This window comes from Nannospalax galili, unplaced genomic scaffold, assembly GCF_000622305.1.
Source record: "Nannospalax galili isolate Female #2095 unplaced genomic scaffold, S.galili_v1.0 scaffold687, whole genome shotgun sequence".
NCBI lineage: Eukaryota > Metazoa > Chordata > Mammalia > Rodentia > Spalacidae > Nannospalax > Nannospalax galili.
In genome coordinates, this window is record NW_008357456.1 from 513,902 (window position 1) to 527,107 (window position 13,206).

Consider the following 13,206-nt stretch of genomic DNA (forward strand, 5'->3'; position numbering starts at 1 on the left):
TCAAAGGTATTTCTATTCTAGAAGAAGCCATTCCTTTAAACTGCTTCAAATCCCAGGTAGTTGTCTTCCTGACATTACATCTAGGTAAAATAGAGTAGCTAGCAGTAACATAGCAGCTATACTTAGTTAGCAGGTGCTTAATTTTCTGTCTAACACCATAGTAAATACTGTATTAAAATGTTAAAGCGATGACTGCTGAGTCATTAGTTTGCTTCATTACTTCTCAACTCCTTCCCTCTTTGTTCATTTCTTTATTTGGTGTAGTGCCACTAGATGTATTAATTTTAACACTTTTTAAAAATGTTTTTTAAATTTTTATGTGTATGAGTGTATTGCATGCAAGTGTGTAAGTGCACCTGTGTCGTGTGACCTGTGGAGTTCAGAAGAGGGCGTCGGATTCCCCTGGAACTGGAATTATGGAGGATTGTTACCCACCATGTGGGTGCTGGGAATCGAATCTGGGTCCTCTGCAAGAGCAGCCAGTGCTCTTAACTGCTGAGCCATCTCTCCTCTCTCCAGCCTCTATCTTTAATACTTATAAAACCACCCACATGGCAGCTAACAGCTGTCTATGACTCCATTTCCACGGGATCCGATGACCTCTTCTGTCCTCGGTAGGTATTGCATGACATGGGTGCACTTACCTACATGCAGGCAATACACGAATACACATAAAATAAAAATAAAAAATAAAAAATAAAGTATATCTTGGCCAACTAAATTAGCCAAAACAATCATAAATGTCCTTGCTCCCTCCTTCCCTCTTTATCTCCCTCTTTCCTTCTCCCTTCCTCCCATCTCCTTGAACATGCTAGGGATGTTTTATTTTCTTTTAAACATTTTTTTTTTCTGGATATGTTTAAGATATAGATCAGGATGTTATAAAGTGTACACACACACACACACACACACACACACACACAATCACTCCCATTAACAAACATCTATCTCATATATTTACCCATTCCCCCTCTCTTGGCAAGAACAATTATAGCCTTCTAATTAGACAAATTTTCTGAATATAATATACTATTATTAACATAATGTTTGTTTGATTTTTATTTTTAATTTTTCTGCACAGATTACTAGTAATGGTATATCTCTCCTTAACTTTAAAATTGGAGTGTTTTATTCTAGGTTGACTTATCAAAGGATCTCCCTCACTGGAACAAGCTTAAATCAGATGAGAAGTATTTTATCTCCCACATCTTAGCCTTTTTTGCAGCCAGTGATGGAATTGTAAATGAAAATTTGGTAAGATTTTTACTTTACTTTTGTTCCTATTTAGCACTTGAGTGATGATAATGTTAATAAGTTAATCATTAGATGAAGCTTGAGAAAAGATGTCTCAGAAATGGACTAGATAAAGCTTAATTCCTTTTTAAAAAATGTTTTTATTTTGTGTGTGTGTGCGTGTGTCAGTGCATTTGTGCAGGCAGGTGCGTGTGCAGGCTGAGGCCAGAGGACACTGAGTGTCTTCCTCTGTTGCTGTCTGCCTTATTCCCTTGAGACAGGGTCTCCACTAAATCTGGAACTCACCATTTTTTAGCTAGGTTGTCTACCCAACAAGTCCTGCCTCTGTTCTCTGAGAACTGGGTTTATAGGCGCATGCAGCTATAGCCAGCTTTTTATTTGTGTGCCAGGAAATCCAAACTCAGATTCTCATACTTGTGCAGCAAACACTCTTACCCATTGAGCCATCTCCCCAGGCCTTAAAACCTAAATCTTGGGTCTTTTTTTCTCATGAAATTTCAGAGGAAAAGTTTGTTAACTGTCATATGACTAGCAAAATATCATGAAAGTAAGCATAAATTATATCAGTTAAAACTGCATACTATGCCAGGTGTGGTGGTCCGTGCCTTTAATCCCAGCACTCAGGAGGAAGAGGCAGGTGGATCTCTGTGAGTTCAAGGCCAGCCTGCTCTACATAGTGAGTTCCAGGCCAGCTGTGGCTATAGGGAGACCCTGTCTCAAAAAAAGACCAAAAAAAAAAGAAAAAAGAAAACTCAACCCCTCCCAAAAAAACCCCTGCATACCATGAATGATAGAGAGTACTTGGCTAGCATGCCAGAGGCCCTGCGTTTTATCCTCAGCACCACAAAAACAAACAAAAACCCCTAAACTGCACAGAGTGCACAAACTTTATTTTTGTGATCAGATAATAAAGCCAATAGAGAGCCTGTTCTTAATAACTGTCTGGAGCTCTATGTAGAACTGGGTTCTCACTTCTCATTAAAAATTTTGTATTATGAGGGCTGGAGAGATGGCTCAGTGGTTAAGACCACTGGCTGCTCTTGCAGAGGACGTGGGTTTGGTTCTCAGCAACTACCTGGTGACTAACAATCACGATGACTAATAACTCCAGTTCCAGGAGATCCATCACCCTCTTCTGGCCTCTATGGGCATTGTACAACATGGATGCACTTAAATACATGCAGGCATAACACTCATACACATAAATTAAAAATAAATTTTAAAAAATTTTAAAAATTCTATTTATTGCTGGGCATGGTGGTACATACCTTTAATTCCAGCACTTGGAAGGCAGAGGCAGGTGGATCTCTGTGAGATTGAGGCCAGCTTGGGTTACATGGCGAGTTCCAGGCCAGCTGTGGCTACAGGAGGCCCTGTCTCAGAAAAAAAAAAACAAAAATTGTATTATGATTAGTTTTAGGAGGAATATTTTCTTGTTATGGAAAACAGGTATGGGCTTCTAAGATGAACCAGAAGAACTTCAACAGATCTCCCTACTATTAGGAAAAATTCTACAAAGCAAAAATCACTGTGTGGGCAGTGTCTCCAACCTAAAAGATAAATTCATGTCATTTTTTAGGAATACATTACATGGAATTATGGGTCTAGCTCAGTGGATAGTACTTGCCTAGCATAAGTAAAACACTGGAATCAGTCTTCAGCATTTTTTTAAAAAGAAGATGCAGCTAATTTATTGTGGAGGGTTCGATGGCTAAACAATACTGCTTAAGACCCTTAAAGGCTGGGGTTATATGGTCAGGGATAGAGTGCTTGCCTAGCATGAGCAAGATCCTGTGCTGAATCCTTGGTACCACAGAAGAAAAGAGAAAGTTAAGATTGATAGGTCTTTGTATCCTGTTTGTTTCTTAACAGACAACTTTTGTTTTTCATTTTTTATTTTTCACATGCCTTTAATCCCAGCACTTGGGAAGCAGAGGCAGGTGAGTTTCTGTGAGATTGAGGTCAGCCAGGTGTCCATAGTGAGTTCCAAGCCAGCTTGGGCTACAGGGAGACCCTGTCTCAAAAAGAAAAAAAAATTACTGTATTTCATTTATTTATTCAGGGGGGCAGGAGGAGGATTGCATACCAGGGTATGTGTATGGAAGACAGAGGACAACTTGCAGGAGTCAGTTTTTTCCTTCTGCCATGTGGACTGTAGGGGTAGACCTTGGGTCATTAGGTTTTACGTCAGGCACCTTTACAGGTTGAGCCATCTCACTGGCCCACTTTTTAATTTTTTAATATTTATTTTTAAAAATTAAAAAGATATATTTATTTTTATTTTATGTCTATGAGTGTTTTGCCTGCATGTATGTAAGTGTACGTGTGTCATACAAAACATGTGGCGCCAGAAGAGGGCGTTGAAGCCCCTGGAACTGGAGTTATTGATAGTTGTTAGCCACCATGTGGGTGCTAGGACTCGAACCTGGTTCCTCTGCAAGAGTAGTTAGTGCTCTTAACCACTGAAGCATCTCTCTAGCCCAGACTTTTTTTATTTTTTGAAATGGGGTCTTGCTATGTTTCCCTGGCTGGCCTTGAACTCACTGTTCTCCTGTCCATTGTCCTGTCCATTCCTGAGTGCTGGAAAAGACATTGTTTTCAAGTGACAATTCTGATATCCACATTGGATTTGCAGTGTATAGCCAGTGTTTCGTGAGAGCCTGCAACACTGGATCTTTCTGTTTCCCTTATTTTCTTAGGTGGAGCGCTTTAGTCAGGAGGTGCAGGTTCCAGAGGCTCGCTGTTTCTATGGCTTTCAAATTCTCATCGAGAATGTTCACTCAGAGATGTACAGTTTACTAATAGACACTTACATCAGAGATCCCAAGAAAAGGTATTACTGCTGGGCTTTTATTTCAAAAGATTTAACCTGTTGCTTATGTTAAGAGCCGAATTTATTCCGAAAATAGTGTTAAAGAAAAATTATTCACATATAGGAAGTTCATGAGTATAGTGTTTTCTATTGATCAATAATATGTTAGATTAAAAAAACTTGTATAGAACAAGATATTTCATAGTATTTTAAAACTTCATTAGCACATTGTATTAATAAATTGAATATTTACATTAAACTGATTTTTATATCAGCCCATATCCAAATCACTAACTGAGTTTTATTTTAATTTCAATATTTATAGTTATGGACATGCAAAAATATAGAGAAACTACACATTTGGTAGTGTACCATAAAGTTACAATTATTGTCTTTGATTAAACTATTAAAACTTAATCCAGTTAACAAAAACAATGAATAATTTTTCCATGTATTTTTATTTTTATAGGGAATTTTTATTTAATGCAATTGAAACAATGCCATATGTTAAGAAAAAGGCAGATTGGGCCCTGCGATGGATAGCAGACAGAAAGTCTACTTTTGGTATGTAGCATTAACGTGTGTGTAATCAGATTTGCCTTTGGTGATATGATGCTGTCTTACATGGTATGACTGTTTGGTACTAACCAAAGTCACAACATGAGATGGAGTTCAAAGATCTCAGCATGCTACTATACTGGAATCATCATTTGTAATGATTAATTAGAAACCAGTGCTAAGGTTACCTATTCTTTTTAATACTTTAGAACTTGAAAAGGTAAGATGTCAGTATGATATACTGACAAGTAAAAAATCATTTAGGGTCCAATAACAATATTATAGTAATCTACAGTTTGTGCCAGGTTTTAAGAATGTTAGAAATTTAAAGCAAGTCAAATCCTAACAGTTTCAGAGGAATAAGTATCTGGTTTCTAAAAAAAATGTAAGGTTAATAGTCAACCAGGACAAGAAATGTTTTGCAATCACAGGTTTTTTTTTTCAATGATAAGTTAAATGCGGACATATTTCTGGATAAGTTGAGACCCCATAACTTTAATTTTGAGGCATGGTCTCATTATGCATGTGATTCAGGCTGGTCTCTAACTCATGATTCTCCTGCTTCAACCTCCTGCAAGCTGAGATTACAGATATGTGCCTGTCACTTATCCAGGAATTATTTTAAATAATTAATTTGTATATGTGTGTGTGCGTGTGTGCACACACATGCTCATGCGTGCATACCATGGTGCATACTTGGAGCTCAGATGAAACTTTCAGGTGTTGGTTCTGTCCTTCTGCCATAGGTTCCAGGGACTGAATTCAGATCATCAGGCTTGTGTAGCAAGTTCTTTTTCCTGCTGAGTCATCTCACTGGCTCCCCCATTTTAAAAAAGTGTGTGTGTGTGTGTGTGTGTGTGTGTGTGTGTGTGTGTGTGTGTCTGTGTATCCATTTGTGTGTAAGTGTAGGCATGTATGTGCCATGGTACATGTGTGGAGGTCAGAGGACTACTACCTTGGGTGTTGGTCTGACCTTGCCTTTTACCTTGAGACAAGGTCTCTTGTTCAATGTTGCATACGCAAGGCTTTTTGGCTAGCTAGCATACAAACTCCTGGAGATTCTCTTGTGTCTACCACCTGTCATTTCACTGTAGGAACACTGGGATTACAGACATGCACAGTCATGCCTGGCTTTATGTGGATTATGGGGATCTGAACTCATATCTTCCTCCTTGTGTGACAAGCACTTTATTCACTGAGCCATCTCTTTAGCCCTAGGTCTCAAAACTTTTTATCTTGGGCTCTTTTGCATTAAAAAAAAATTTACTTATTATTATTTTTTAACAGCATAGGGTAGGGGTTTATTTACGGAAGAGTGGGCACCCCACATTTATGGCTTTGCTGTAAAGTCCACACTCAAATACAGATCTTGTGACCTCCCGACAGCCACACAAAATGGTGAGAGAGGTGCCTCTTGGTGTTCTCAGCTTATATATCCTTTGCCCCTCCCCCACATGCAACTAAGGTCAACTGATTGGGTGTGAGGGGCAAATCACTTCCCCCTTGACTCCTTGATGAGCATGGGAAGGAGGTGTGACTATAGCTTGTTGGCATAGTGGTCAGAGGATATTTCCAGTTAACACTCCACCTCTTCCTCTGGCTCTTAACGTTCTTTCTGCCATCTACTTCCACAAAAGTCCCTGAGCCTTGGAGAGGGTGGTGGGTGTGGGATGATCGTCCTCCTGTTGTGGCAAGGCGCTGAACTTTCAGGTCTCTGCATCATTTATTTTCCATGGGCTTTTGGCCAGTTTCAGTGGGATTCCATCTACTATAAAAACACACACAGCAAGAAGCAAGAACATCTAAACAGTGACTGCTATAATAACTTAACCTCTGGGTATAAACACAAATGCTTGGTTGGTACTTCACATCATTTCCATCTAATAAAGCAATTGCAATGACTTCCCATTGGGGCCTATATTCTCCTCTGCCACAGGGGGTTGGCCAGGCTTATAGTACCAGATGTGTGTTCCACCCCTAGGAGCGAGCATTATATCCAATCAAAAATTTGTTGGTTGTACATACACTGGATGCTCCACTGTTGCTCCAGCAAGAGCATCTTGTTTGGTATGTTGGTAGTGCAGCACGCGGGGTCTGTCGTTGAGGAGAATTATAGGTGACTATGCTCCCCCAGTGCTCTTTTGCATTTTTGAAAAAATTATTGAGAACTGTAAAGTGCTTTTATTCATAGGATTATATCTCCTGATACTTTTGAATATTTAAAAATAATTACAGAATTTTAGAATTAACTACCATAGATACAAGAGCCTAATTAGCTCATATCACATTAGATACAAGAGCCTAATTAGCTCATATCATATAAAAAAATAACATTTTTTGTTTGAGACTGTGTGGGAGACAGGCTTGAGCCTAGGGTGAAAGTCTTGTTGACAGCCATACAGCAGGTCTGAGGCAATGGCCTGACTGATGGAGCCACAAGGAACGCCTTGTGACATTTTCTCCCATTGGCAGAGCATGAGACTGATGCCTCGAGCCCTCCAATCCCTAATCACCACCCTTGAGATCCAAATTGCAACACTTAGACAGGAACCAGGCCCTATAAGGAAACCAGAACCTAAGTAACCTAAAATCTGTTATGCTAATGAGGTGTCTGGCTCCCGATGTCATGATAGGACATAGCCCTGCCAAAAATCTAAGTTGTAACTTCTTGATTGGACCCCTACTCTTATATAAGCTTGTGCTCTTCTACAATAAACCAGGTGAGTGTCAATGAACCTGGTCTCCTGTGTCTGAATGCGACTCTGCTGACACAGTCTCCTCACCAGCCCTGGGGTCCGGGACCAGACAGAAGAAGTGAGAGGCAGCCTGGGACAAGCAGAAGAGCTGCCTCAGCTCCCAGGGAGCGGAAGAGTGGCCACAGCTTGCGGCCTCAACGAGGAACAAAGGGTGGCACCCATGTGATCAGAGGCAGCACCCAGGAGGTAGTGCCAGGGTGATCAGAGGCGGTGCCCAGGAGGCGGTGCCCATGCTCACAGACAGCGCCCGTGCGATAGCAGGTGGCGCCTGTGCAAACGGAGGAGCAGCGCTCCGAGACAGCACCCAGCACCGGAAGAGTGGAGGGGTGGCAGCAGCTGGTGGTGTGGCAAGACTGGATCTTTCTGTAGCCCCAGCTGGCCTGGAACTTGCAATACAGACCAGGCTGACCTTGATCTCACAGAGATCCACCTGCCTCTGTCTAGTGCTGGGATTAAAGACGTGTACCACCATGCCCACTCACAAATAACATGTTTAAATGAAAAAACAAACAAATAAACATGTATTTTCTAAAAAAATCTACTAAATCATGTTTTTACTTTTGTCGTTGTGTGTGTTTTACAAGTCTCTTGAGTATTTGACTTAGTGAAAGACAGCTATGTTATCATATAGACCTTGTCATTCTATTTTTACAGTATGTTGTTTTGGTGAAGTATATGAAAAGAAATTCAGCCACACTTAAATAGTTAGAAAACAAATGAGTATTTAGGGCTTTCAGACTACTGTTGTCATGTGGCTTCTAGAAATTACTACTGAACACTCATGAGAAAATGGTAGTTAAAAAAATAAACACTGTGTACATGTGTGAAACTCTCAGAGAATAAATAAAATTTATTAAAAAACATAATGAGTGCCTTAGTATTATTATGAAGATTGTTTGTGGAATCCTAGAGGTCCACAATACAGTGTTTGTAATGGGCAAGCTTATGGTATGCAGGAGAAGCAGATACATTTCTTTGTCTTCATTTCAAGAACAACAAAAGTAGTGATCCTCAATGTGTATGAACACCTGGTGAATTTGTGGGAAATCCTTGTAGAATCCTGGCTTTCATCAGAGTGATTTGGGAAGCTCAAGTGGACTGAGGAATTGGATTTTTTTACATGGCTGATCTTTTCACAAGTGGTTTGAAAAGCACACTTTGAGATACTAGCTTTAGGAGGAAAATGTCAAAGTGTTCAGAATGCACTGGATGGAAGATGAGGAATAGAAGCTGGGCATGTATACATACCTAATCCCAGGAGGCTGAGGCTGCAGGATCATTTGAGCTCAAGTGTTCAAAACCAGCTTGGGACCTCCATCTCTAGAAAACAAAACAACAACAAAAAAGGTGAACAGCCTTTTGAAAGCACGCATTTCTTGATATTACCCAAGAATGACAAACTAGAAATAGAAAAGGCAGAGGGGGCTGTAGTCTACCTGCATCCTGTGGCTTAATCCCACAGCAAGCCCCACTTAATGTGCTGATATACATTTCAGAGGGAAGAACATGCTCTACTTTGGTGGAGATAGATATATTAAACCTTAATATGTGTTTGAAATTACATTTTTAAACCTTAAAATATAAGCTACACAGTATTGGTGCATTTGCACTATAGAACTTGGCTGTACCTTAAAATGTATCCTTCTTTCCCTCTTTAAAACAAATTATGAGACATTTACATTCTTTATAACTTTTAGGAAAAAATGTCCTGATTATCTTTTTATTTCACATATATCCTCAAAGGTTTGTAAACTTTCTCTCTTGTAATTGTTTTTTGTGCTTGTGTATGTTTGTGTGTGAGTGTGCATGTGTGGGTACAAGTGCCTCTGGAGACCAGATGTTGATATCAAGTGTTCCTCAATCACTTCTCCCTCCTTCCCTTCTCTCTTTCTCCCCCCTCTGTCTCTCTGTGCCTTTCTCTTCTCCTCTCTTTCACATGTTTGTGGTATATGTATATACATGTGTGTGCATGCATATATGTACAAGAGCACATTCATGTGTGTGGAAGCCAGAGGTGAATGTCGAATGTCTTCTTCTGTTCCCCATCTTTTCTATTTTCGGTCTTTTGGAGACAGGGTCTCTCTGTAGCCCCAGCTTGCCTGGAACTTGCTATGTGGGCCAGGCTGCCTTGAACTCACAGAGATCCTCCTGAGTGCTGGTATTAAAGGCATATACCACCATGCCCGGCCTCTGTTCCCCATCTTTTAAATTTATTTTTAATTAAAAATATCTTTATTCTTTGACAATTTCATACATGTATACAAAGTGTCTTGATCATATAACTCCCCCAACTTCCTCCTCCCACTCCCCTCCCACGTTCCCCTCCCACCTTCATGTCCTCTTTTTCTTCAAATGACTCATTGAGTCCAGTTAGTACTACCTGCATGTATGTACATGTGTATGGGGCCATCTACCAGAGCATAGGCAACCTACTAGCAGCCCCACCCCCAAAGAAAATTGGTTCTCCCTCCCCCAGCAGCTGTCAACCACCAGTAATAGCTCCTCATTTATTGGATTGGAGCTCCATGATTTAAAAATAATTAGGTAATTTTAATTAACATGTTACTTATACATAATAATGGATTTCATTATGACATTTTATGTACATAATGTATTTTAGTCATATTCACAGGCACACACACACGTTTCCCTCTGGTACTCCTGCTAATCCCCTTCCTCTCTCCAAACAGCTTCCCTGTACTTTCATGTCTTTGTGTGTTCTGAGGGACTCTAACGAGTTTCATTAGGGTTGTTTACAGGGGCCTGAGTTACAGTTTGCTTACTGGAACATGAGCACTTTGGCACTGAAGGTACAGCTTTGCACTGAACTTGGAGCTTATTGATTGGGCAAGTCTAGTTCAGGGATCGTCTTATCTCTATTTCCCCAGCGCTGGGATTACATGCATGCCCACCATTCCCAGCTATCTACATGGGTGCTGGGTATTCAAACTCATGTCTTCATGATTTTACTGCAGGCACTAAGCTGTCTTCCCAGCTCCTACTCCTTATAATATTTTAATCCTTTCCAAAATAGTCTTCTATAACTATTTGTTATGATTTTCATTCTTTGGTATTCACATGAATGCACAGAGTGGTTAAAATAACTTGCCTCTTATTTACAATGCTTCTATGTAATTTTAGTTTAGTTCTCTTACAGATGACATTAATAGTTTCAAATGTCTGTTGTAATTGTCATATAATTAGTAACAAGATAAAAGCTGTGTATAAAACTAATGGTGAATATTTGAAGTGGTGATTGTTACTTTTAGTTGTAATATTTAACATATAGCACATTAAAGTATTCCATAATTCATTTGACAGTAGATACTCAGTGCTTATTTATTTTTTATTTCTTCTTTTTTCCAAAGCTGCTTTTAAAATAGTGTCTATAAAAATAAGCTAGAAGTAGGGTTTTTTTATGTTTTAGTCTGTTAATAGAAAATTTGGGTTACCAATTATTTGATATAATTAACTCTCTGGTTTAAGATAATCAAGGACAGAATAAGGGCAAATCAGCATTCTTTGGAGACAATGAGAAATACTTGATTTTAGTCAACTTTTTGAAATTCAAGTATTTGTTCTGAAGCCAAGCTCTACCTTAGGACTCCATCCTCAGTAACCCAACTTTATACCACATTACTGCAACCATTTTTTTTTGAGACAAGGTCTTGCCATATAGCCCCAGCTGGCCAAGAACTTACTATGTAGACCAGACTGGCCTTGAACTTACAGAGATCCACTTGTCTTTGCCTCCCAAGTACTGGGATTAAAGGCATGTACACCAGGTTTACTGCAACTGTCTTTGAAGTTTATTTATTTATTTTTATTAACTGAGTTTTTAGAAAAAAAATTTTATTACTTTTATTTTATGTGTATGTGTGTATTGCTTGCATGTAGGTAAGTGCACCCGTGTCATGCAATGCCCACAGAAGTCAGAAGAGGCTGTCAGATCCCCTGGGACTGGAGTTACAGACAGTTGTTAGCTGCCATGTGGGTGCTGGGATTCAAACCCGGGTCTTCTGCAAGAACAACCAGTGTTTTTAACTGCTGAGCCATCTCTCCAGCCCTTTAACTGTGTTTTAAAAGTGTATTCCGTTTTAAAATATGTTAAAGACAACTTTATTCAAGAAATAAATAGTCCCACCTAGGGCTGTATTAGCTAATCACAAACACCCTGCCGTTTGAGGCCACTGTAAATAGAAAAGCACAGACTCTGAGAAGATGAAAGGTCTGTCTTTTCACACCTAGGACCATTAATATTTCTCAGAGGGTTTCTGCTTCAGGTGTCGTTTGAGAGCTGCTGTCTTGTGCCACAGACCCTCCTTAGTTGGTGCTATAAGTACTGTTGGTAATGCATGTTTGCAGACATGTTCCAACCACAGTTGGCTTTCTTCTCTGCCAAGGCGAGATTGCATCTATAAATATGATTGTATATTGTAAATTAAATTTTTAAAAAAGTTTTTACTTATTGTGTGTGTGCACATGTACATGTGTGCATGCAGATGTATGTGTGTGTGTGTGTGTGTGTGTGTGTGTGTGTGCATGTGTAACATACATGTTGAGATCAGAGAACAACTTTTGGGAGTCAGTTCTTTTCTTCCACCGTGGGTTCCTAGGATCAAACTCAGGTTGAGCCATCATGGCAGGCTCTAAAATGGACCTTAACGTCTCATCATCTAGCATGTACATAATTTCCATTAGTTTATTAAGTCTCTGCTGTGTAATTGGTCCTGAAGCGAGTACTGAGGTATAAACTGATGTCACCAATGACCAACGCCTGTGGTGCCCTCAAGCACTCAGCCATCCTCATCTCATAATCTCAGAAGCCAAACCTTTCTCCCAGATAATACTGTATAAATACTTTCAAACATATGCAGTATGGGACTTGCCAGCAATCTTTTGGATTATACCTATAATCGCCTCATAGAGGTGGGGTCACAGATATGATATCTCTAAAGATATTTTAGGAGTGGGTTTCTACAAAGTCCTTGCCTAATAGTGAATAGACTTTTACATTGGCTCTTCTGTTTAAAAGAACACTTTATCTGGTAGAAACATTTATTATCTTCAGCTGTTTTTTTTTTAATATTGCACGCCAATAACAATGTTTTTAAATACTTACAGCTAGTCTGTTAGATATAGTAGGTTTCCAAAATATAAACCTGAGCAACCTCTCCTATTAGATGAAGACAGTTGTCATAAGATTTGTGTTGCACTTTGTATTCTAGTATACACACATGCATGTGTCTGTACTCACAATCACATATGATTTACAGGAAAATTACCTCTTCTTTTTGTTTGTTTGTTTGTTTGTTTGTTTGTTTGTTTGTTTGTTTGAGACAGGGTCCCACTGTAGCCCTGGCTGGCCTGGAACTTGATGTATAGACCAGGCTGGCCTCAAACTCACAGAGATCCACCTGCATCTGCCTGCTGGAATTAAAGGCATGTGCCACCAGGTCTGGTCTTCACATCTTCCTTTCTTTATTTATTTTGGATATGGAAAGCCATCTTTTGTCCAGACACCAAATCCTATGAGTTCATGGCTTGACACAGGATTTGAAGTTAGATATGCCTTTCCACTTTTGGTAAGAATGAAAATTTTCTTCTCTGAAGAACTTTGATCATAACATTTATTTTCTTTCTTGGGATCAAGGTTCTGATTTTTTTTTGGTGGAATTTTTTTTTTAACTTTTACAAAAACTTTATTGAGAATTTCATACATGCATATAAGGGGTTTTGATCAAATCCATGCTCACTCCCTCCCCGCCAACATTCCCCCCTCTGAAGAGGTAACCCTAAACTCTTTTAAGGATTAGATACAAGCTC

At 39.4% G+C, this 13,206-nt stretch overlaps 1 protein-coding gene across 9 annotated transcripts in view; it reads left to right on the forward strand.

The window, feature by feature from the left end:
• The window catches only part of Rrm2b (ribonucleotide reductase regulatory TP53 inducible subunit M2B), a 53,144-nt gene that overhangs the window by 13,903 nt on the left and 26,035 nt on the right, over positions 1-13,206 (forward strand). For all 9 annotated transcript variants that reach the window (XM_029557171.1, XM_008855095.3, XM_029557170.1 and 6 more), the window contains 3 exons: positions 1,138-1,254; positions 3,954-4,087; positions 4,536-4,630. In XM_029557171.1, coding sequence (XP_029413031.1) covers positions 1,138-1,254; positions 3,954-4,087; positions 4,536-4,630 — 346 coding nt within the window. The remainder of the gene's footprint in view (positions 1-1,137; positions 1,255-3,953; positions 4,088-4,535; positions 4,631-13,206) is intronic.